This window comes from Pecten maximus, chromosome 10, assembly GCF_902652985.1.
Source record: "Pecten maximus chromosome 10, xPecMax1.1, whole genome shotgun sequence".
Classification (NCBI taxonomy): Eukaryota; Metazoa; Mollusca; class Bivalvia; order Pectinida; family Pectinidae; genus Pecten; species Pecten maximus.
In genome coordinates this window covers 22,907,999-22,929,476 of record NC_047024.1, presented here as the reverse complement: position 1 = coordinate 22,929,476, position 21,478 = coordinate 22,907,999, and the positions used below count along the sequence as shown (strand labels likewise).

The 21,478-nt window shown below is 33.9% G+C and overlaps 2 protein-coding genes across 3 annotated transcripts in view; both read left to right on the top strand.

The window, feature by feature from the left end:
* Positions 1 to 1,099: 1,099 nt before the first annotated feature.
* Positions 1,100 to 20,834, top strand: LOC117335649 (myb-related protein B-like). Of its 2 annotated transcripts, none has more exons than XM_033895792.1 (16): positions 1,100 to 1,595; positions 2,533 to 2,668; positions 2,860 to 3,012; positions 3,314 to 3,417; positions 5,454 to 5,582; positions 6,635 to 6,844; positions 7,241 to 7,368; positions 8,194 to 8,315; positions 10,523 to 10,777; positions 11,279 to 11,403; positions 11,919 to 12,048; positions 12,354 to 12,470; positions 12,986 to 13,087; positions 13,966 to 14,097; positions 14,969 to 15,040; positions 15,620 to 20,834. In XM_033895792.1, exons 1-16 carry the CDS (start codon positions 1,573 to 1,575, stop codon positions 15,728 to 15,730), a joined length of 2,049 nt encoding a protein of 682 aa, XP_033751683.1. In that variant the 5' UTR covers positions 1,100 to 1,572; the 3' UTR covers positions 15,731 to 20,834. The 2 variants fall into 2 exon arrangements, with proteins under 2 accessions (XP_033751683.1, XP_033751682.1); XM_033895791.1 differs by lacking the exon at positions 1,100 to 1,595 and adding an exon at positions 1,609 to 2,225.
* LOC117336597 (SET and MYND domain-containing protein 4-like) overlaps positions 18,287 to 21,478 on the top strand; it is a 42,158-nt gene continuing 38,966 nt past the window's right edge. The window contains exon 1 of the mRNA XM_033897209.1: positions 18,287 to 18,322. Within this exon, the coding sequence (XP_033753100.1) occupies positions 18,287 to 18,322 (36 nt within the window). The remainder of the gene's footprint in view (positions 18,323 to 21,478) is intronic.

Genomic DNA, 21,478 nt, shown 5'->3' with positions numbered 1-21,478 from the left:
TTATTTGAGAAATTCAAATTCATTTTATGATATGAATTTTCGTAACGTCATTTTGATGATAATTTGGTAAGTTAAGGAATGATGAAGGTGCCATGGGAAATTTGGTTTTGTTGTTACTTTGAATTTCTACATTCAAAGGATTATGTATAGAAATTTTACATTCCTTCACATCAAATCAACAAAATACAATCATGTATGAAAGCAGGGCAAGTGATTGAAAAAAAAAGAAGTTGAAAATACAAAGAAATTAAAGCAGAAATAGGTTGTGCGAAAAGACTTTTGACCCGAAACTGTAATATGATATAATATATAAACAATTTGTAGCTCTCCTAAAACATTTACCGGGACATATACAATCGCATTATCAACTATTGTCAAGGTCGGAAAAAGGAGACAGCTGGATACGTAAGAAGGGTCAAAGGTCAACCAAATATATGGCCCCCTCTGGCCCGAGGGTCTGGTTGAAATAGATTAAATTTCATGAAATTTCAAAAAAAAATCTTCTTAAGACTCAAATAAATGTTTATAAATATTTGTCATCGCTGGACAGGTATTGATCCAGGTGCGTTATGAAAATTGTTGGTGACAGATCTCAGCTTGGTGACCGTTGGATATCTTGTTTACAAATTACTCCAAACAAAATGATCCGCCTGATTAATCCTTAATTGATCTTGTGACAGTTGAACTCATTTGCTTGATATGAAAGAGTAACTTAAAAGCTCAGCATTAATCCACTGTTTATATGTATGATGGGAAATGTCGCAAATATACGCATGAGTGACATTTAAATTAACGATATCAAGAATCCATAATCATCGATCTTTGTTTAATTGCCGATAAAGATTGGATTAAATTAACAATGTTAAATGAAAATACAACAAAAAGATGCTATACTAAATCATTTAGTTCAATACGTCCTTATAACTGGTCCCAGTTTGGGTAATTAATATATTTTTTCACCTTTCTTTAGAAAGTCAAAATTATTCAAGGGGCTCGATCAAAATTGGGGTTTATGGGTCATTCTAGGTTATTAATAACATTGATACAAATAATATATTATAGATTAAAATGAAATATTCTTGTGTCGATCATGCAGTGTTTATATTGATAACTCTTTATTATGCTATTTTTCATATCTCGTGCACTGTGATAATTTACTAATATTGATAATAATTCTAAATATGGATTCCGATGGTGATCTAATTGTGACACTATTTTAATATCATAACTTGATTTTACCAGAATTAATATTGTTTGACGTCAATCCCTTATCAAGATATTATATTTTAACGAGAACGCGACATTTATGGTATGCTACACGTGTGCATCAGCTCATATGATTACTAAATTTAGTTTTGACGCAAGCCCCGGAAGTCTGATTTGAGCCAATCAGATTTTGGCTTTCATCGCCGCTACAATCTTAGCGCGCAATTTGACCGCCATTGCTGTTTGTTTACCAATATATTCGCTCAGTATTTTTTCCACGTCTGAATATTCTAAGTCGTTAGATATGAAAATACAGCCATAGTTTTGTTATGGAAGTACCGATGAATTGTGTTTTTGGCGATCGGTATGTCTAATCTGCCGGAAGACCGGTAAGTAGCAATATTTATACATTGTCTTTGTATTTGCAGCGTTGTATTGCATGGCCATTGGCCATTTCGGAAGACCCATCTGTTGTTTGTGGTAAAGCAAACCAAAGTAATATGAAAAAAACTCGCATGTCCTGTTTAAAACAAAGAAACATGCATTTGAGTTACAGGTTTCACTGGTAAAATAGCTGTTAGATTGTCTTGAGAAAAAAATCTGCAAGGGCGAAACATGAAAATTTATCATTGTCATCTCTTTGGTAATCGGCAAGCTGTTAAACATCTCGAGTAGCAATGCAGGATATCTATCTGGCACAATAAAAAGTCAGACTAAAAATAATAAGTTTATTTATAGATAGATCATAGTGTTCACGTTGGATAGTTCAATTTGGCTCTTTTCTGCACGTGCACATATTCTAGACGTCAAAAATCACCAATGGCAATGACGTTTCACGTGCGCGTGCGGAGCACCACGTCAAGAAAATGACTGTCAACATTGCTTTACCTGTTAATTGCGTTCGTACAGGACTTATACTTGGAGGAATATCTTTAATTATTTGGGAGATTTGATTCTACAAAAATGACGTTTGTTTACAGCTACCGAGATAACACCTATCATAGGATTATAAATGAAAGGTAAACATGTCTTCCAAAAATAATCTGGCATATTAGGCCTAGACTAGCCTAATTTGACATTTATTATTGGTCTAAATACGCCTTCTAGTTCTGAGTCTTTTTCTGGTTACATTGATCTCAGCCATGCAGGCTATTTTAAACAACAATTAAGGAAGTTGATGCTATCGATCCCATCTCTATTATAATGTGCATACCACACCCTTTCAAACATTTCATGTATATTAAGATTTTGCTCACTTTCAGTTTCATAATTTTGTACATTGTCACTGAATTAATTAGGACCTATATGATGTATCACGTTCTTCAGAACTGCAGCTTTCAGCAGACAGTCTTTCAGTAGTGACGAGGATTCGGATGAAGGAGAGCATATTGACCACGATTACAATGCTTCTCAAACCTTTGGATACCGGTTCATTAATAAAGGACGGTGGACAAAAGAGGAGGTGATAAATTGAGTCTTTATTTTATGAAAAAATGGGAGCTTAGCTGCTATATTGTAAATTTCCATTGTTCTCATTAAAAGCCAGTTTCTGGCAATAACAGCCTGTTATTTCTCAATTTCATTTAAATACATGTAAATCTTTGACAGATTATGATTTCATCAATGAATCATCTGAAATGTTTTACGTTGCAGGATGAAAAATTAAAAAAGGTTCTGGAATACTGTGGTACACAAGACTGGAAACTTGTGGCAAAGTACTTTGTTGATCGTACTGATATACAGTGTCAGCACCGCTGGCACAAAGTTTTGAACCCAGCCCTAATAAAAGGCCCCTGGACAAAGGAGGCAAGTGTTTTGAATATTAATTTTGATATTTATGACTGCAGACTTTGGTTACATCAACAAATTGCTACCAATTGTTGATAGCAATTTCTTTCTTTTCCAATCTGCTTTTCATGACAAAAACCTTAATGTCAATTAGAGAAAATCCTTAAATTGTTATAAAAGAATTCAACGTTATTTTTTTCTGGTTTTCTGTCTTTCCGATATATAAGACTTAATATTTATGAGAAAAGAGAAAAATTCCATTATGATTGTTTTGTGTGATGTTAAGGTGTTAATCAGTTTTTTTTTTTTTTTACATTAGGAGGACGACAAAGTTTTGGAGCTTGTCCAGAAATTTGGTCCAAAAAGGTGGACACTTATTTCCAAACTTCTGAATGGTAGAACTGGCAAGCAGTGTCGAGAAAGGTATACACATTTGATACTATAGAATTGTTTTAGTTTGATTCTCAATGTATTTAGAAATTATTCAATTATTTCATTGACATAAAGATGTTATCAGTCGCGTACTGGTGAAACTTAGGTGGGTGGGTACTATAGTTTTATTTGTCCATCTACATGATACATACTTATTTAAGTAGCACCAATGTTGTCAGTGCTGATGGCTTCATTTCTTGAATAATTTTGATAAAATTTCACACTATCATAAAGGACTATAATATCTTGGACAAGTTTGAGTTTCAGCAGTGTATGAAAGTATACATGAAAATTCCTTAGACAATTTGTCTTCAGAAAATTGAAATCTCATAGCCCAAGTCATTTATCCATAGACCCATTTTGTAAACATATTGTTGGAAAGTAGCATAACTGCATCATACAAACACTTGCATCATCCAGTTCATACTCACTCAGATGTTTGGAGCAAATAACACGCTGTTCTTGGTAAAATCCCCTCGATTGTAAGCTCTAATTTCATATGATCATTTGTCAGAAAATATTGGAATGTTGCTGGATTTAAACTTTTCATAGCCAGTCGGGCTAAAACTTTGAAATTTTACATAGACCGACCAGGTTTTCTATAGCCGCAGGCCATCGGACCACCTTTACTTTCGAACACTGTTTCAGGGTTGTTAGGCAGGGGTTGTCATTAACATAATCACCTTGACAGACCGCCAGGCTGCCAGGTTTTGGAAAGAGGCAGCCCGGGCTGCCAAAGGTGATGTCCCTCTTGGGGGATTTGGGGGCATTACCCCTTACCCCAACAGTGAGGAAAAATTCGAAAATTTTAGATACAGTTTCCTGCATTCTAGTTCATTCTGAGCATAAAAATATTAGATCTTACACCAACAGGTTTCATGTAAAAAGTTTTGAAAATAGAATTACTGAAGTAAATGAAGAAAACTTCACCTGGACATTAGTCATTACACATTTGAAAGTGTTAGGTCAAAGTCACCAGGGGTCGACATTAACTTTTTTCTGCACTTGTCCCTTCGGACAAGTGATAAGATATATTCACTTGTCCGAATGAAATAATCACTTGTCCTACATGTGTTTCTTCTTTCCATCTGTTATGTGTAAACAGCGAGATGATTTATTATAAAGTAGAGGTAAGCACTGCAAGCCATAATTTTGACTAATAATAATTACTAACAACAATAAAACAGCTAGAAAGCATTATTACAAGTTATTAAGTTTTACTAAACCATCCTTTTTTTACCTAAAAGCAGATGAATGAAGTACTTTAAAATAATTAACTTTCATGAAGAACTGTTCGACTAAACTATAAACAAACTTACTGCTGTAAAAACATTAAAACATGTCACCGTTTTCTAGGGCATGGTAGTCTGCTTCATCTGTAGCCTCCTTAATTATATCAAAACTGATTCATTTTTATTACGATTCCAGCAGACGGTATCTGTCATAGTATCAATGCTCTCACATGTACAGCATTCGCATGCGTTTCAAACATACTAGTGATACCGATTGCATGTTTTCGAGAGCCCTCGGAAGTCTGCCATCATTTCTATGTAGTTCCGAATGAAGCTTTAATAAGCATGCAACTCACTTCCGTTCGATGGTTAACACAATTTAAAGGAGTTTTTACTCATTTTACAGTGAGTATTGAATCAGTTTTGACTTCAGAATATAACATAAATAAAACACAATGACAGATTTGTTACTTGTCCCGTCGGACAAGTACTTTAATGATTTCACTTGTCCGACATCAATTTCGTCTGGTACCGGACAATCGGACAAGCGTTAATGTCGACCCCTGGTCACCATTAGTGGCATTACTATTTTTAGAAAATCATTGTCAGCAATTGAGGGGCTTCATTCCATAAGGGATTTGGACCAAACTTCACATTCTTGTAAAGGATCATACAACATGTAGCTAGCAGGGACCTGTAGGGGACATTTATTCGTTTGAGTAATACTCAGTATGGTTATTTGGTGTAGATCTCTACAGACCTTCTGACTATAACTTTCTTTGTTTCTTGGTAAAGGTGGCACAACCATCTGAACCCAGACATTAAAAAGTGTGCGTGGACAGAGGAGGAGGATCGTCTTATCTACTCTCTCCACAGACAGCTTGGAAACAGATGGGCTGAAATAGCAAAGTTCTTACCTGGAAGGTAATTCAAAAATTTGTTAGAATTAATACTTGAAATATGGAAATTTTCTGATTGATAAGGGGCTGCCTGGATGTATTATAGATATTAACCAGTAATGGTGTAGGAGTTTTTACTGCGAGTCCAGAATACCATGTCTAAAACTTTGCTTAGTCCCATTACTATAAATAGTTCATAGTGGCGAGTGCCACAGGAAAAGTACGAGTCCGGGACTCAAATATCTGTCAAAAAAACCAATCTAATAACATATGAAGCATATATTACATTTCAACTTAAAAATGCCTTAAATTCCAGATCTACACTACTGCATTTGTGTGTGTTTTGCCAACCTATTGTGTAATACTTTAAACTTTATCATGATCAAAACCTTGTCTGTGAAGTTCCTGATCCCCAGTGTACTTAAAGTGAAACTCTAGTGTCAAACACACTTAGTTGAAGATGTGTGACTTGAATATTTAGCTCGATCTTGATCGCCTCCCTTTGTTTATGTTAAAATATATTCTTTCCTTGGCTGAGTCGAGCATTGTTCCAATTTTTAATTACCGTAATCTTTATTAATTTTTCTCACCCTGTCAAGTGGTGAGATCCCAATCAGGGAGTTGAAAAAAAATCTTGTTTTGTACACTTTTTCTCCAGCCCATGTTCTTTATTTACACAGTTTCACATTTCAATACCACACATTTATCTTGTTTACTTATTGAGTTGTCCTGAAATCCCATCTGTGCTTATCTTTTCAGGGTTTTTTCTCACTGGTTTGGGATGGGGCCTTTTTGTGTCATTTTGGAAAGAAAATTAGTGAATTGGGGAAAGATTTTTTCAGGAGTAACCTGCAAATTTTGGGAATTTGGCTTTTAAATGAAATAATTCCAGTTGGGAATGGGGCCCATTAACGGCCCCAAAAAGCTCTCAGAAAAAAACCCTGCTTTTCATCTGCCACTAGTGCCAACAGGCGATCCCACTTCATAGAGATGACAGAAATGCTTTTCTAAATTTAAAGAAAATCAGAAATGTCAGTCTTGAAATGAAAAATGACTAATACAAATTTCTCTTGACAGAACTGATAATGCAATCAAAAATCACTGGAATTCAACAATGAAGCGCAAATATGAAGACGAAAATTGCACGGACCAGCAAGTTGGTATATATACCCAGGCCTTTACACCCAGTACCTCAACAAACTACCAGTCAGTGCAGCCCGTACAGCTTTTCCCAAATGTCCGTGTTTCCTCTGACAATACTGGCAACTCCAGTAGTACTCCAGTAAAGTAAGTTTGCTTCGGTGAAAGGTGATATTCAACACTTCTTTTTTTTTTTTTTTTAAAGTTACTCAATTATTGTTTAGGTTTAGAATGTAATATAATAATCTTGAATGGTTTTCAGTTTGTCAACTCTAATTTTTCAAGTCTTAATATTAGTTACTGTATAGTTTCTCATTGAATGATAGAAACACTTTGTCTGATTTTTTTTTAGATTTCAGTGCATTGGTTTTATGCCTTTCAAATTCCTTCTCTGTAGGAAGTTAAATTATAATGCAGTAATTTTGCACATGGGAAGAGTATAGACACATTTGCTGGAAAGCATGACAATCATCCCCAGCCTTGCCCAGGCACAAGTTCTAAAAGACAACATGGTTATAATTTATGTCCATAATGTATTTTCAGGAGTGAAGACGGAAAGGTGCCTGAATTGGGGTCTGGTTTTAGTGGTCTTTCCTCTCTGGACCTCATCAGTGGAACTGGATCAATAACAGGTGTAACTCCCATCAAGTTTACAGCTTTAAATAGCAAAGGTACGATTAATCACAGCACACGTACCACCATTTGAACCCCAAATAGAGATATTTAGTGAAACAGGTGGATCTGAAGGTTTTGTTTCTTAGACATAGGCCCAACCTTTAAAGATTTCGATATAAATTTTTGTTTTAAGACTACAAAGTTAACTTGTAACAGTAACAATGAACCCAGAATGAACAATTGATTATTTAGTAATATTGACAAGGTTGTACCAACCAGACAAAACTACAGGTAACTAAAACAAACCTAGCCAGAAAATCAAACATAAGGGTGAAATGTCACTTGACCATTATGGAAATAATATTCTACCACAATACCCTGTGTTATTCAACTCTCAGACCATCAGTTAATCATTACAGCTGTTGATTAACAATCTGTTTATACCACACGTGGTATAAACTCTGTACGCATTTTGATTGGCTAACACGGTGAACTTTGACCCAAGCTGCAATTGTTATTGACGTCATCAATAATCTAATGACGTCACATCACCGGGTCCCGGACGTCACCGGTACACTTTATTTGCATACGCGAAATTATACTTGGCCACGTTTCCCTTTGATTCAAGCCGATATTATTGTGGTAGAAACAGGTCACACGACTCGAAATTGTTGGATATGGTATTTATTTCACACTCGTAAGTTATTTTTTAAAAGTTGCAAAAAACACTCGCTAAAGCTCGTGTCTTTTGTAACTTTTAAAAAATAACTTACTCGTGTGAAATAAATTCCATATCCAACAACCACTCATTGTGTAACCTCTATATACACATCATATACAATGTTTCTGTTTTCTATATGGGTTGCTTTTATTTTTCACAGGTTACAGATTTGATGGGAAAGCTATCCAACGCCTGAAAAGTCCTGGACGTCTTATTCCCATTACATCTCCAGTTACCTCCAAATTCTCCAAGCCTGCCATCCTAAGGAAGGGCAAGAGGAAGGTACAATTTACCTTTGAGTTTACTTAGTATTTTCTTTAGAGTCATCTAGATCATAATTGATCTGGCCTCAGCCCTGCATATATCTAATATTATTTTCTTAATTCTGATATTGGATGAAAGTCTTATTGCCTCCTTCTGGTTTATTTGATAACTGCATTTATTGATTAGGGCAGTAAAACATCTATGCCACCCCAGGACTTGAGGTTTGGTTAAGGGATACCACCTATAGAATTTACTTGATAAATTACATAGAACTGATAGAAGTAATGGGAAGGAAATCCATCCATGTATAGAAGTGATTTATTGTGGGTGTCCTGGGGTCAGGTAGATATTTCAATGGAATAGCCCTTACATTACTCAGATTTGATGCATTTTTAGCTCATCTCTTGAAGAGAGAGGGAGCTAATGTTGTTGCCCTGTTGGTTTCCAAATGTTATGTTTTTGGTGCAAGCGTTGAAAGGCATCAGTAACTCCTTTATAATTGTACTAAGTTCTAATATTTGGTTTCAGGGTGGATATTGGGGTTAACTATGACTATCCAGAGTCTTTGAAGCATATTTAGCTTTGCTCTCAAAGAGAGGGGGGGTTATGTTGTCACATCGACATGGTTTACTTCCTTTCATGTTTGCTATGAGAATCTTATGTTAAGTTCTTGTGCATGTGTTGAAAGGCATCAGATATTGCAATATTTTTTGTTAAAGTATCAGTATACACATATTGCAATATAGATTCCAGTTGATGAACTCACCCCCTCCCCTCATCCTAATTCTAGTGTGAGGTATTTTAATATACAGTATGAGGTAATAAGTGGTGTTCCGATTAATCGAGTTCGTCGAGTATCACTTGTTTGAGACGTTTGATCAATTAATCGAGTAAGAAATCTGTAATCGAGTTTCGTCGGAAGTGCCCTACATCAGGTTTTATGAAAATATATTAGCCGGATTTCAGATAAACATACGCAAATTCAGCTTGACAATGTCTACAACACAGTCGCTTGCGGGAAATGGTTATGCTTGTATCATACAAAATCAAGCGTCACATTAACCGGTATCATGTAGTAATACTAGGGGGAATGCAAACGTACCGATGACTAAGATTTCGTTTGTGAGAACATAAGCGACTAGCTATGGAAGCAACGTTAACGTATACAATCTTTCTTCCCGGTAAACGCACAGGGTCTGTTTTATGGAAACATTTTGGTTTTTAATGAAAACAAGAAGCAGAAGGTCCGTTAAGTACAGATACTTTAAATATGACGAAAACTATTTGTAAAATGTGCAGAAAGTCGTATTCCTTCAATGGTAAGTCACAGTTCTACTTTCGTTTTCAAAGTATATTAGACTTTCGATAACGGATGGATTAAAGCATTTTACAGCCTGTGCAAAAAAAATCCAATTAGCTAAATACTCCAATAAACAATCCTTTTGTTGTTTTTTTATGTGTTGAATAAAATTATTAAAAAAAAAAACAATTTTGGTTCAAACACACAGGAAGATAGTATACATGTAGGTATAAAGATAGTATACATGTAGGTATAACAGTTTATTAGTTACTGAAATTGTTGTTGAAAGCATTTCACAAAATATTGAGACATGAATACAAAAAATACACTTGGAAATTAATCAATTTTAATCGGATCATCGATTGGTTACACACAAGTGATGATCGATCACAAAAATTCAACCGATTCCCAACACTAGAGGTAATCTTTGTACCGATGGTGGTGATATTGTTTGTTTTGGACCCTCTATACATGTATCTTGTTATAATATGTGTGTAGATAGCATAACATTGTGTTATTGCTAGAAGTATATTACAGATGGTTCTTTGGTTCTCGTTTGCTGGTTTCTGGAAAGTATTCTTCAGAATAATTCAGGGCGAGAAAAAACCCAAGTCCAATGGCCTGGGGCCAGTAGATTTGGTCTGTGGGCTAGTAAACATTGCTGACTACTTGCCCGATTGGCAAGTGCAAAATTTCTCATTTTTTTTTTACCTTTCCCCTGGAGTAATTGAGGATATTATTAATTCAGTTTAATTGAACCACTATGCTTCACCTTTGGGCAAGTACTTTTGAATCCTAATTTGTCCAAAGGACCAGTTATGCTGATTTTTTTCTTCCTGCCCTGAATTTATGGAAGAATTTTCTTTAATCTGTTTAAAAACTAGAGAATTTCATTGCATTAAGTCATATATATGTATATTTCCAGATCTGTTTGCCAAGCAAAAGTGAAAAGGAAAGTGCTAAGACGCCACGGACAAACTGGACGGACATGTCCAGAAGGGCTCCCGTGATGGACGAATCTGTTTTCCAAAATGCCTATAAAGAGAACATAAATATTTATTCACTGGACAACAAACCTCCTCATGGAAACCATTTATCACCGTATTCATCGGATGATAAAGAAGAACATTTGACTCCAAAAGGAACGCCGATAAAGAATTTGCCATTTTCTCCTTCACAAGTGTGTATTTGGACAGAATTTGTTGTTTTTTGATAAAATGGATTTTTTTTGTATATATATATAACTACACATGTTTTGGTAGGGAGTGTTCATATCTGTCTGTTCATCCATTCACATTTATAGGTTTCCTCAAGTTATAGCAAAAGAATTCTAAGTCATCATCTGTAAAACAAGTGCAAAATATAAACAGAGGAAAAACAAAAGTTATATAAAAAGATCAAAACTCATTTTTGATGAAAACTTTTGATTTTTAAATTTAGGTAGGTCATCACAATACTAAAGGCAAAAGAAAAGAAAATGAGTGCATAATTATTATGCATTACTGCACAGTAATATACCTAAATGAGACTAAGCTGATGAATTTGTCTCAACATTTATAGATATTATATAATTCAATGTAAAAGAATATAACAAATTTGAGCACAATTTTTTATAGCTGTACATGACAACTGTTTTGCCAGACTATGACACAAAAATTGGAATTTTTTGTATTTGTTACAGTTTTTGAATAGTCCTGAAATTCCTTTTGGTAAAGTGACATCAACACCCGTATGCAGCCAGCTTCATATGGCCACACCAACCAATAATAGTGTTCTGGACACTCCAGAGATCAAACGGGATTCAAAGTAAGATATATACCTTGTTTTGAAGATGTATTCATGCAACGTATTAACCTTGTCCAAGAATTTGGTTGGATCACATAGGGTGTTGTATCAGAAAGTTTTTGTAACTAGTATTTTATATTGATGTTAGCTAAGTGTTGGTCCTGTCTGTTGGAACATCATAGTGACCATGATGAACATTTGTGTTTTATAGCTGCAAATAATTGAGTTGTCAGTTAAGGGGAAATAATTCTTGTTGATCATTACAGACTAAATAAATGATGTATAGCCTCATGCCTGGGGCAAGTAGCGTGAGATAGGATAATAAGCACAAGTTTTCTTCATAAAAATTATTGGGACCACTCGGATAAATGAAAGAAGATGTTAGAATCAGGGAAAATGAGTATTAAAAGAATTCTGATACACGGGGAATCGCTTTATAACATACAATGCTTTAAGTTTCAAGAACTTGTCATTTATATGTGTCATTAAATTATATTCAGAAAAATAAAAAAACAAATGCTTGAAATTTTGTTTAGCACACCAAGGGATTTTTACTGCACACCAAGGATCCGACGATCTATACTTAATGCCACTCCTAGGACTCCTACTCCATTCAAGACAGCTCTGGCCGAGATGGAAAAGAAAGCAAGAACATTTAAGGACATTGTGAGTAGTCCTTCGCTGTCGCAATTAATATTTACTTGTAGCGAGATACTAAAATGTTTTTACTGATTTTTCACTATAAATTATATGTAAATTGGTGGGATAACGATGTTGAAAATTTCATTGATTTTCTCAGAAATATACCAGTATATTGATATTTTACCATTGATATTTTTTTTAATTTGTTGATGTACATATCCAGTCCTGTAAAATATACTTATTAATTAATACATTATCATGTAGTCTCGAGGTATATTCCGGCTAGTCTATAATGAAACTTTATATTGAAGTATATATATTGATTATAGAGCCCAGGACAGCTGGATGACCTGAACGAGATGATCAAGGAGGACACTGGCTATGAGGGAGATCTGTCAACCATGGACTTCAACTTAACCCCTAGGGAGAACAAGCAAAACAAACAGGTCCGTAAAAAATAGAATGTTCTTCCCTTTTAGCCTGGTTATTCTCTAAAATCATCTCAAAATTCATTTTGTCTCCAAAAATGAAAGAGTTTTTATGTTAGGTGTAGAGTGAAGGTACAATGGTAGCGAGTATGACTAGATTTTCTTATTGTAGCCAGTGTATTGGAATGTCGCAATGTAGAATTTCTTGGTGGCATTTTCACAGAACTTGTTCATTATGTTGCTTTTTATTAGCTTTAATGAGTCAACTTTATTTTCGTGATAAAATCTGTTGAAAATTGCTAATATATCAAGTAATGTTTACTTACTCAGTTTTTTTTTATGCTGAGTCAAAAATGAACTATCTAATAATTATTAATTTTAACACAACATGGTGACAGCCACAATAAATATATACCAATTTCTGTTGAATGCAGACAAGAAAATGACATTTTACTATCACATTGATTTTAAAGTATGCTGATTTGTTATATGATACATAGTTTGTAATAATCTGCTGTCTGTTACCAATACAGGAAGATAAAACTAACAAGGCAAGACAGTCCCTGAAGTGGCCAGTGTCTGAAGGGTCCATCTTCACCAGTACCGAGTCCCTCCTTATGTCACCAGAAACTCCGGTATGTCATATAGATCTTTTATCTTTTGGAAACTTTATTGTAGTACTAGAAGATTTTATGTCCGGGGTTTGTGAAACATATTTACCTTCTCTTTTGAAGATAGGAAGAGCTTATGTTGCCATGTCAAGTGTCATGGGTCACTTGGTTTCTAAATGTTACAGTTTTGGGACAATTGTTGAAAGTCATCAGTAAACCCTTTACAAATGTACTAGGGTACTGGTCTTCAGGTTTCTGGTGAGGGTTAGCTGTTATTCTTCATAATTGGGAGTAAAGGATTTTTGGGTGAAAGAAACAATAGTATTAATTTTTATGCCCACTGTTATGTTAAATACACTATGTATTGCATTTTTTTTGTTAGAATTGTAAATATGTAGCAAAACTTATCTTAGTTGGCAAACCCACCCCCTAATGCTAGTGAGAGGTATAGTGAGAGTTGGTGGTAATTTTGTAATGTTTACTATGAAATATACATGTACAACTACTTCTTCACTCTAAATATAAATTTGTACATAACAAGGTCACCTCCTACAAGTACATCTGCTGGGATTTAAACCCAGAACCACAGAATACCAGAGCAGTGCTCTATAACTATTGAGTTAGGAGGAAAGTATCTCTAGCCAAGTCAGTATCAGTAAGGGAATACGTAGCTCATTAATTTAATATTGATGTTTTCATATCCGAGTACTTGATGTATGAACTTACAGACAGCAGGATGTCTTACAATTCTTTCAGAACCATGTCATGGTTCAGAAGTAAGATTTACCATGTACGACTTATAAAAGTATTCAATATTTCACATGAAAACATTGAATTGAAATTTTGTTTGGAATTAGTTGTGTCTTATTGTGATTCATGAATAATCATTGTTTTGATATCAGAGCAAATCGCTGATTGGAGACACCAGTATCCTGTTTTCTCCGCCCTCGATTATTAAAGAGACGCTGGCCGAGGAAATTATGGAAGATGTGTTTGCTGTCCCAAAACCATCTCAGCAGGAAAAAGCAAAAGAGGTGAGGTGAATTAAGATGTTTGTGAGAGTTCTGTGAGAGTTCTGGGACTGAATCTATCCACTATGTAGTGGGGAGTATTTGACAATATCATTGAGCATGTGTCTGTCTACCTATAGCTTATAGATTATCTCTCATTAACCCCTCAACAGATTTAGTTTATATTTACACCATTAGTTTGCTGTCCTTGAACGATCATAGGACATTAAACAATACAAAACATAACACCATAACGTCATAAACTTTATATTTGTTAGCTCACCGATTCGAGTAACGGGGAACTAATGCTGTACCGTCGGCTTCCCACCTCTAGACTTTAGTTTAAGTTTTTGGAAAGCTTGTAAGTCCAAAAGTACACACCTCACGCCCTTCTAATTTGGTTTATACATTCATTAGAGGTCTAGTAGTGATGTTCTAGTAAAATCATGCAGAACAAAAATTGTGATTTTTTGCATATTACCATTTTGTGGACTTAAGTTTTTTGGCACCAAAACCCACTTTTAAAGTTTTTGGGTTAAGTTTTTGAAAAGTTTGTAAGTCCAAAAGTATACACTTCACACCCTTCTGACTTGGATTATACATTTATTAGAGGTCTAGAAGTGATGTTATGTGATGTGCAATTTCAAAATGACATGCTTATACATACATACAAAATGAGTGCATAGTGTGATTGCTGCTGCCAGTTAGCTTCATAATCATTGATTGCACTTGTTAACTTTCAAGTTAAAACGCTCTCACATACCCATTAAATAATATTCAAGGAGTGCTTGCACACTCACTTATTACATCTGTAAAAATGATTTAATGTTACATTTGTAAAAATTATTAAAATTTTGAATTCCTAGAATTAAATGCTTTTCTTTCTCCTTTCTAGATGCGCATTGGGAAGAAGTCCATAAAACGAATAAAATTCTCAGATAGTGCTTGTATAAAATCTATTGTAAAGGTGAGATTTGTTTAATGTTTGAACAATGATTTAATCTTGAACATTTTCTCAGTATTATTTAATTACAGGAATTCCTCATTTATCTGTAGCTTTGGAAAGCAGTTTCATTAATATTTATAGTTTGGTATAGAAACCTTATTTACTAGTCCCCTACCAGTGAAAGTAGGAGAACTATATATAGGTTTCCTCTTCGTTTGTCTTGAACACATATACGTAACGCTTAAGTTTGTCAGCACTCAATTGCAAGCAGCTTCATTCCTTGAATGAATTTCATCAAATTCAACACAATGATGAAGGACCATAATATCTAAAACAAGTTCTAGATTGAGGGCTTTTGGGTCAAGGTCAAACTCACTGTTACTATATTTAGTGGGGGCTGGTAGAGGAAATGTATTGCTTCAGCAATGCCTGGTATGTTTATTTAATTAATACTCAAAATGGTACCACTGAGTCAACCATAGGCCTGTTATTTGTCTGTCTGTCTGTGCGTCACTTTTTCATAGACATCTTTATTTGGCGACATACACATTATACATTGTGAAAATTCAAATAATATACTATTTTTACGTTTTCTTTCAGCTGGATTCTGCTTTTGAGCGAGTTGCATGTGGAAAGTCTGATGATCAAGTGACAATGACCGATCTTGCTCGTCGTTTTCTTACCCAGAAAGGAGGCATGCTTTTAACATAGAGGTTTTTGTTGGAGCCTGTATGACGATGGGTGTTGTATTTCTGTGATAGACCGAATTGTATGGAGGCGTGTATATGTGGAAAAGACTACAGACATATATATGTGTCTTATTTGGGATTCCTGCAATTTTGCATTTATATATGTTAAAAGACTTGCAAAAATGGCTTCTTTATGTATTTAAAAACACAAAAAAATTATTACTTTGTAGAGTATTCCAGTCTTAATTGTTCTATGAGAATATGACGAATCATTAATGCTGCTTTAATTTGTTGATACCATTGATAAGTTTTTTGTATATCAGCTATGACTTTTGTTACTTTTCTTGAAAAGTAAATAATTAAGCCCTGTAAGGCAACTAGTTACTTTCTATCCTCCTTGTAGTGAACATTAGATTCCACTACAGGGTACTCTGAAGGAGCGTCATATTATAGGCCATTTTAGAAGTTCATAACAATGTTGATCTTTTTGTGTTGTGTGTGTATATCTTTTCTAGTGCTACAGTGTGTTTTTGCGGAAAGTTCATTTTCAGTGTCAAAGTAGTACTATTTCTTTCATTCTCTTGTTTTCTTTTTGTTGTGATATGTTGCTTCCTTAATAGAACGGTCTCTTTGGAAAGTAATTCAATGGAGCTGTATTTTGTTTTGGGATAGAAATGATATGGTACATTCAAATTGTTTCAAAGTCAGATGCAAGATCTTTTAGGAGAAAGATACATGAAGGACTTTTATCATTTTAAAGAGGAACTGTTATAAAACTGTCCAGGTAAAGATCTTTGTAACATACTCCTTTTTGAATATTGTCATCATTTTTTTAAACTACCATATGTAAGCAGAAATAAACATGGATTTTGATATTTAAGCCTACCTATATTACAGTTCTAGAAATGCCAACTAAAGCTATTTCATTTACCTGTGTATATCAGTCAACCTTTTCAGTCAATGTTATTTGCTTGCCCTGGGCATATTGCAGGACATGTATGTAATATGAAAGAAACATTTCAGCAGAAACCTTTTTAAAAAAAAAAGTTAATTCGGTGGGTTTTTTTTGGTTTTTTTTTACCAAAATGACCATCCCACAATAGAATTTTGAATTGGAGGAAACATGTTAATAACTGTCATTCTTGAAGATTTCTTTTTGGCATTTATTCTTGAAGTGTCGCCCCTCTTTATAGAAGTTTAGATGAGTTTTGAAAATAATTTTTCGTATTTTAGAGTGCTGGTGAATATATTGTTTTCTAGTGAAAAGTTTTAATAATGTTATTGGGTTGTTGTGCATGCATATATAGATATATATATAAATACTTAAAAGAATATAATATAAAAAATATGTTTGTGGAATCTGAAATCAATAATTAGAGTTGCATCTTTTTTTCTTTCTTTTTTTTAGTATGAGTCCTTCCTCATAAAACATGAATAAGATGTCCCTCATAAAAACATGAATATGATGTTGCATGAAAAATGCAATGACCTGATATTGATCATTCTCCGTCAGTTATCATTCAATCCAACAAACCATGCCACAATGGTTTAACATTGTCATCCTGTACACTCACTATTACATCAAATTCCTTTCAGAGTGGTGATGTTATGCGCCATTTCTCCATAAGGTGTTTGACAAAATGAACCTTGTCACATGTTTCTGCTTTGTGACAGGTAGTCGGACTGATAGTGGGGCCTTTCAAACTTGTCCATTTTCTAGCATAGCACTTTTAGTCTATAAATGATTCTGTATATATATGTATTAATATCTCTATAAAGACATTAACTAACTTTGTATGATTATAAAATCATCTATATGTCCACACCTTGACAACAATGTACAACGAATTTTGGTTTTATTTTATAGCTCAAAACATATTTTACAAATATTTTTGATGTATTCCTCAACTTTGTGACATAAGTCACTTTTAAAAGATAATTTTATGGAAAGAGAAAGTCAATTTTTGAGATAAACTATACATAATTTTTAACATCTATAGCAAAACTTTTTTTTTTGATGTGCATGTAAAGATGTATTATATCTGTGTGTGGTTCCATTAACATTTAATATGAAAAGTAGGTTTTGCAATGGAAAGTTTTGTAATTTTGAAATTACTGAAAGAAGAAAAACCTTTTTAGCATTAACATGTCTTTGAGAGATTTTGAAAAGTTTTATTTTGGAGGAGTGCTGTGTTTTATATACCTCTGTAACTTTATTAAATGAAAAGAGGCAGAGTTTTTCTGATGATGATACTGACAATGTTATGGACAAGCTGGCCTTTCCTTTGCCTAACTTGTGGTATTTGTATATGCACTTCGAATCAATAACAAGATTCACACCACCAAAAAATACATGCAGAAGTATGTTGTATATCTGAAAATAAATGTTTAATTTGGTTAGAAAAGGTATTGGAATTCAGATAGAAAGGTTATTAAAATGTAAACAACCACTCTAGTGCTAGTTTTATAGAAAATGCTTAAATAAAGCCATACATTCTTTTTTTAATGATTCCTTTAATTATATATATATATAAAGACAAACTAAACATCTATTTTGTTCATTTCTAAACACCTCAGGATGGTAACAGCAAGTGTGACTCTCCATAAGATTTCCGTCAGTCATTAGTAGAGATGGAATGGTTAGTGTTCAGACTTGACCACTTGGGGTGGGGTAGGGCTTGGTTGGGGAAGTATATCTACGGGAGTCTCCGACTTACTTTGTTTTTATTTATTTTAAAATTGAAAGATTTATTAAGTAGTTATTTATTTCTAGTATCAGAATGTTATCTTTGATATAGGCTAAGAGTTATCTCACCAAATCGATAGATTAGCCAAGTTTTATAGCATAGATTTGTAGCATCACACCTAGCATGAACTATTGTCATGACAACAGGATTGAAGGTGGTGCTTGTATAATAAGAGTGTGTGATGGAAAGAGGTATTCATTCTTGCATGCTGTAATGTTTCATTAGTGAATGAATGAAAGAAGGTTGTATTCACTTGCTAAACAGAGTTTCCTTAGTTAATATGGGATAACAGCATTCAAATGAATTGAATATGGTACCGTTTAATTCTGTGTAGAGTACAAGGGAAGGTGGTTTTGTTGATCGCTGTACTGTGTTTTGTTAGTAGATGTACAAGAGGTCACCGGGTATGTATTGCAGAATAAAGTAAAATTTTTGTTAGTGAATGTATGTGGGAAGGTTGAATGTGTATTCATTGTCACTTGTACTGTGTTCTTTTAGTGAATATATTCAATGCTGAATAATGTACAGTTTTTGTTAATGGATGTATGAGGGAAGGATGTATACATGTTTGTTTTTGTCATGCACAAGAGTGAAATGGTGTCAGTACCTTGTTATTGTGGAGTGCTGTAGATTTGGCTGTGTATCAATGGTATAAATCTCCTTCCCATCTATACTTTTCAACAGTAACAATAGAAATTTATTGATGTATGCTGATGATTTGTGTGCATGGTAAGTTTTATTGTTGTCTTTGTATTGCATTTTTTCCTCATTGTTAACTTGACTATGACTGCAACTCACTGGAATATTATAGAAATAATTAAAAAAAAAAAAATGAACACACATAAACTTTGGTAAAGATATGTGAATATATGTGTACAATAAAAATTCCATGGATTCATTATATTTGTTTCTTTACCACCCTCGTGTCCTTTTGGAGTACATTTAAAGTTTCATCTACAACTGCTAAATTTTGTATTTGAATCCCTCCTCGAATGGTAGCATCCACCACTAAAATCTAATTTTGTTTACACATACATGTATAGAGTTATGGCCCTTTTAACCAGTGTGTTTCATATTCTTTGTAACTTTATGATTTGAAAATTTTGAAATAACATGCAAGGATCTTTTGGAATAGCATTACATGCTTGAATCTTCACAGATGCTCATTTGATACCATTTTGAGTTTAGGGGTAAGATTCTTTGCTATGAGTGCTTTTATTTGTATTATCCAGAAGAGGGAAAATAAATACGATTTTTAAGTCCATTCTTAATTTACTAACTAGAATAATATTTTGAAATTTCGACCAATCTTTTCATTTCATACATAAGCCATGTAATAATATGTACAAAAAAAAAGTTTAACTAGAAATTTTTGATTGTATGTTGATGCTGAAGTTGCATATGATTTTCCTTGTGTAAACTATATAATTACACAATGTGCATGATGTATTTTTTATTTCAACACAAATTATTCATGATTATAACTTATTTTCAAGGTATCATATTTTAGCTTTTGTAAGATGTTTTTGTTCCTAGTTGTATTGTATATATTTATTTTCCATATAGGAATGCAGATTGTTAATTGATACAGATGTATGTTAATTTCATACTCCTTTTGTTGGATTTGATCATTGATCTTTTGTTTGTATTTATGTTGAATTTTTGCTTCAAAATCACTGCAATAGTATTAAAATATAATTCCTCTACTATCACATTAACCATATACTGTACCTGTTGGAACAAACTTATCAATTCAAGCAAATTGATTTCATTTTGATAGAAAATTGTCTGTGTCTAATGAATGGTTAACGCTATAGTTGAAAAATGAATTTGAATTTGAATTTCTTGTTGGATGTTTTGTAATGAATGTCTGTTGGACATATTTTGTTGTTTTCTTTACTTGAAATAAACATTTTATTGTGTGATAGTCTTAAGTGTTTCATACACGTGAAAATAAATTGTGTAGTTTTTTTGTGACTTTTAATGTTACAAATATTGGATAAAGGATAAGATGCATTGGAAAAAATCTTCTATTCTCTTTTGTGACAAAAAGCTTTATTTTCAATTACCTAGTACAAGGTATTAATACTGGACATATACAGATGGTTGGTCCTGAAACGATTAAAATTTGTAATTGGAACATTGGGGGTAGTTCATGGTAAGAGATGCATCTTTGTGTCTCTTTCATACACTCACTTTTGCAAGTTTGTCGTTTAGATTTAAGAAATTAAGGAACTTTATTCTTTCTTGGATTTGTAATCTACTGTTTGTTGATGGAAATGTATTTTGGCTGAGATTTCTGCCAAGTTGTTGATGTAGTAGGATCTTACTGATGTTGTGTAGACTTAGTGAATAAAAATAATGATAAAAAAACATGTATTGACAGTCTCTGTTGTCATTAATTGAAATTATATCTTCATTCCAGTGTGCTGGGTTAAAGATATTTAACAATCATTATCTCACATTTTCCAAAAGACCAAGATACGCTAAATGCCATGTTGTGGCATGTCGTCCTTACGGCAACAATTGCTTTGACTTATTCTCAAATACCATTTAATTTGACTGAAAACATTCCTAGATCATCAGTGACCAGGTTGCTGAATGTTCATAGGTACAGGTTCAAACTTTAGTCTAGCCGTGCATTTTTCCACTCCTCTTACATTTGGTGCCTGTGACCAAACCTTGTTTCAACAGAGGTAAATACTTGACAAGGGGATACACGAACCTGGGTTGTGAGTTGTTAGGTCCCCGGGGCCAAAGACTTTAAAAGGGAGGGAAGAGTGTAGCAGAACTGGACCAGGTCCATCATTGGCGACCAGGTACCCGTAGCTGAATTGGTAGAGCATCTGGCTAGTGTTCAGAGGTCCCAGGTTCAAACCTCGATCTTGCAGCACATTTCTCCACTTCTCTTACAAAACAAAGGGAAGCATTTCTGACAAATCAGAATACCCTAGATGGAAGGGATTCAAAATTGTACAAATGATGGGAACATGGTGCACTGGATATGACTCCTACATAGATAC

Bases quoted from the DNA above. Each gene is read 5' to 3' on its own strand.
- LOC117335649 (XM_033895791.1), top strand. From the start codon at position 2,170: ATGACGTTTGTTTACAGCTACCGAGATAACACCTATCATAGGATTATA. The intron at 2,226-2,532 runs GTAAACATGTCT...CACGTTCTTCAG, and splicing joins CATAGGATTATAAATGAAAG to AACTGCAGCTTTCAGCAGAC. The intron at 5,583-6,634 runs GTAATTCAAAAA...TTCTCTTGACAG, and splicing joins GCAAAGTTCTTACCTGGAAG to AACTGATAATGCAATCAAAA.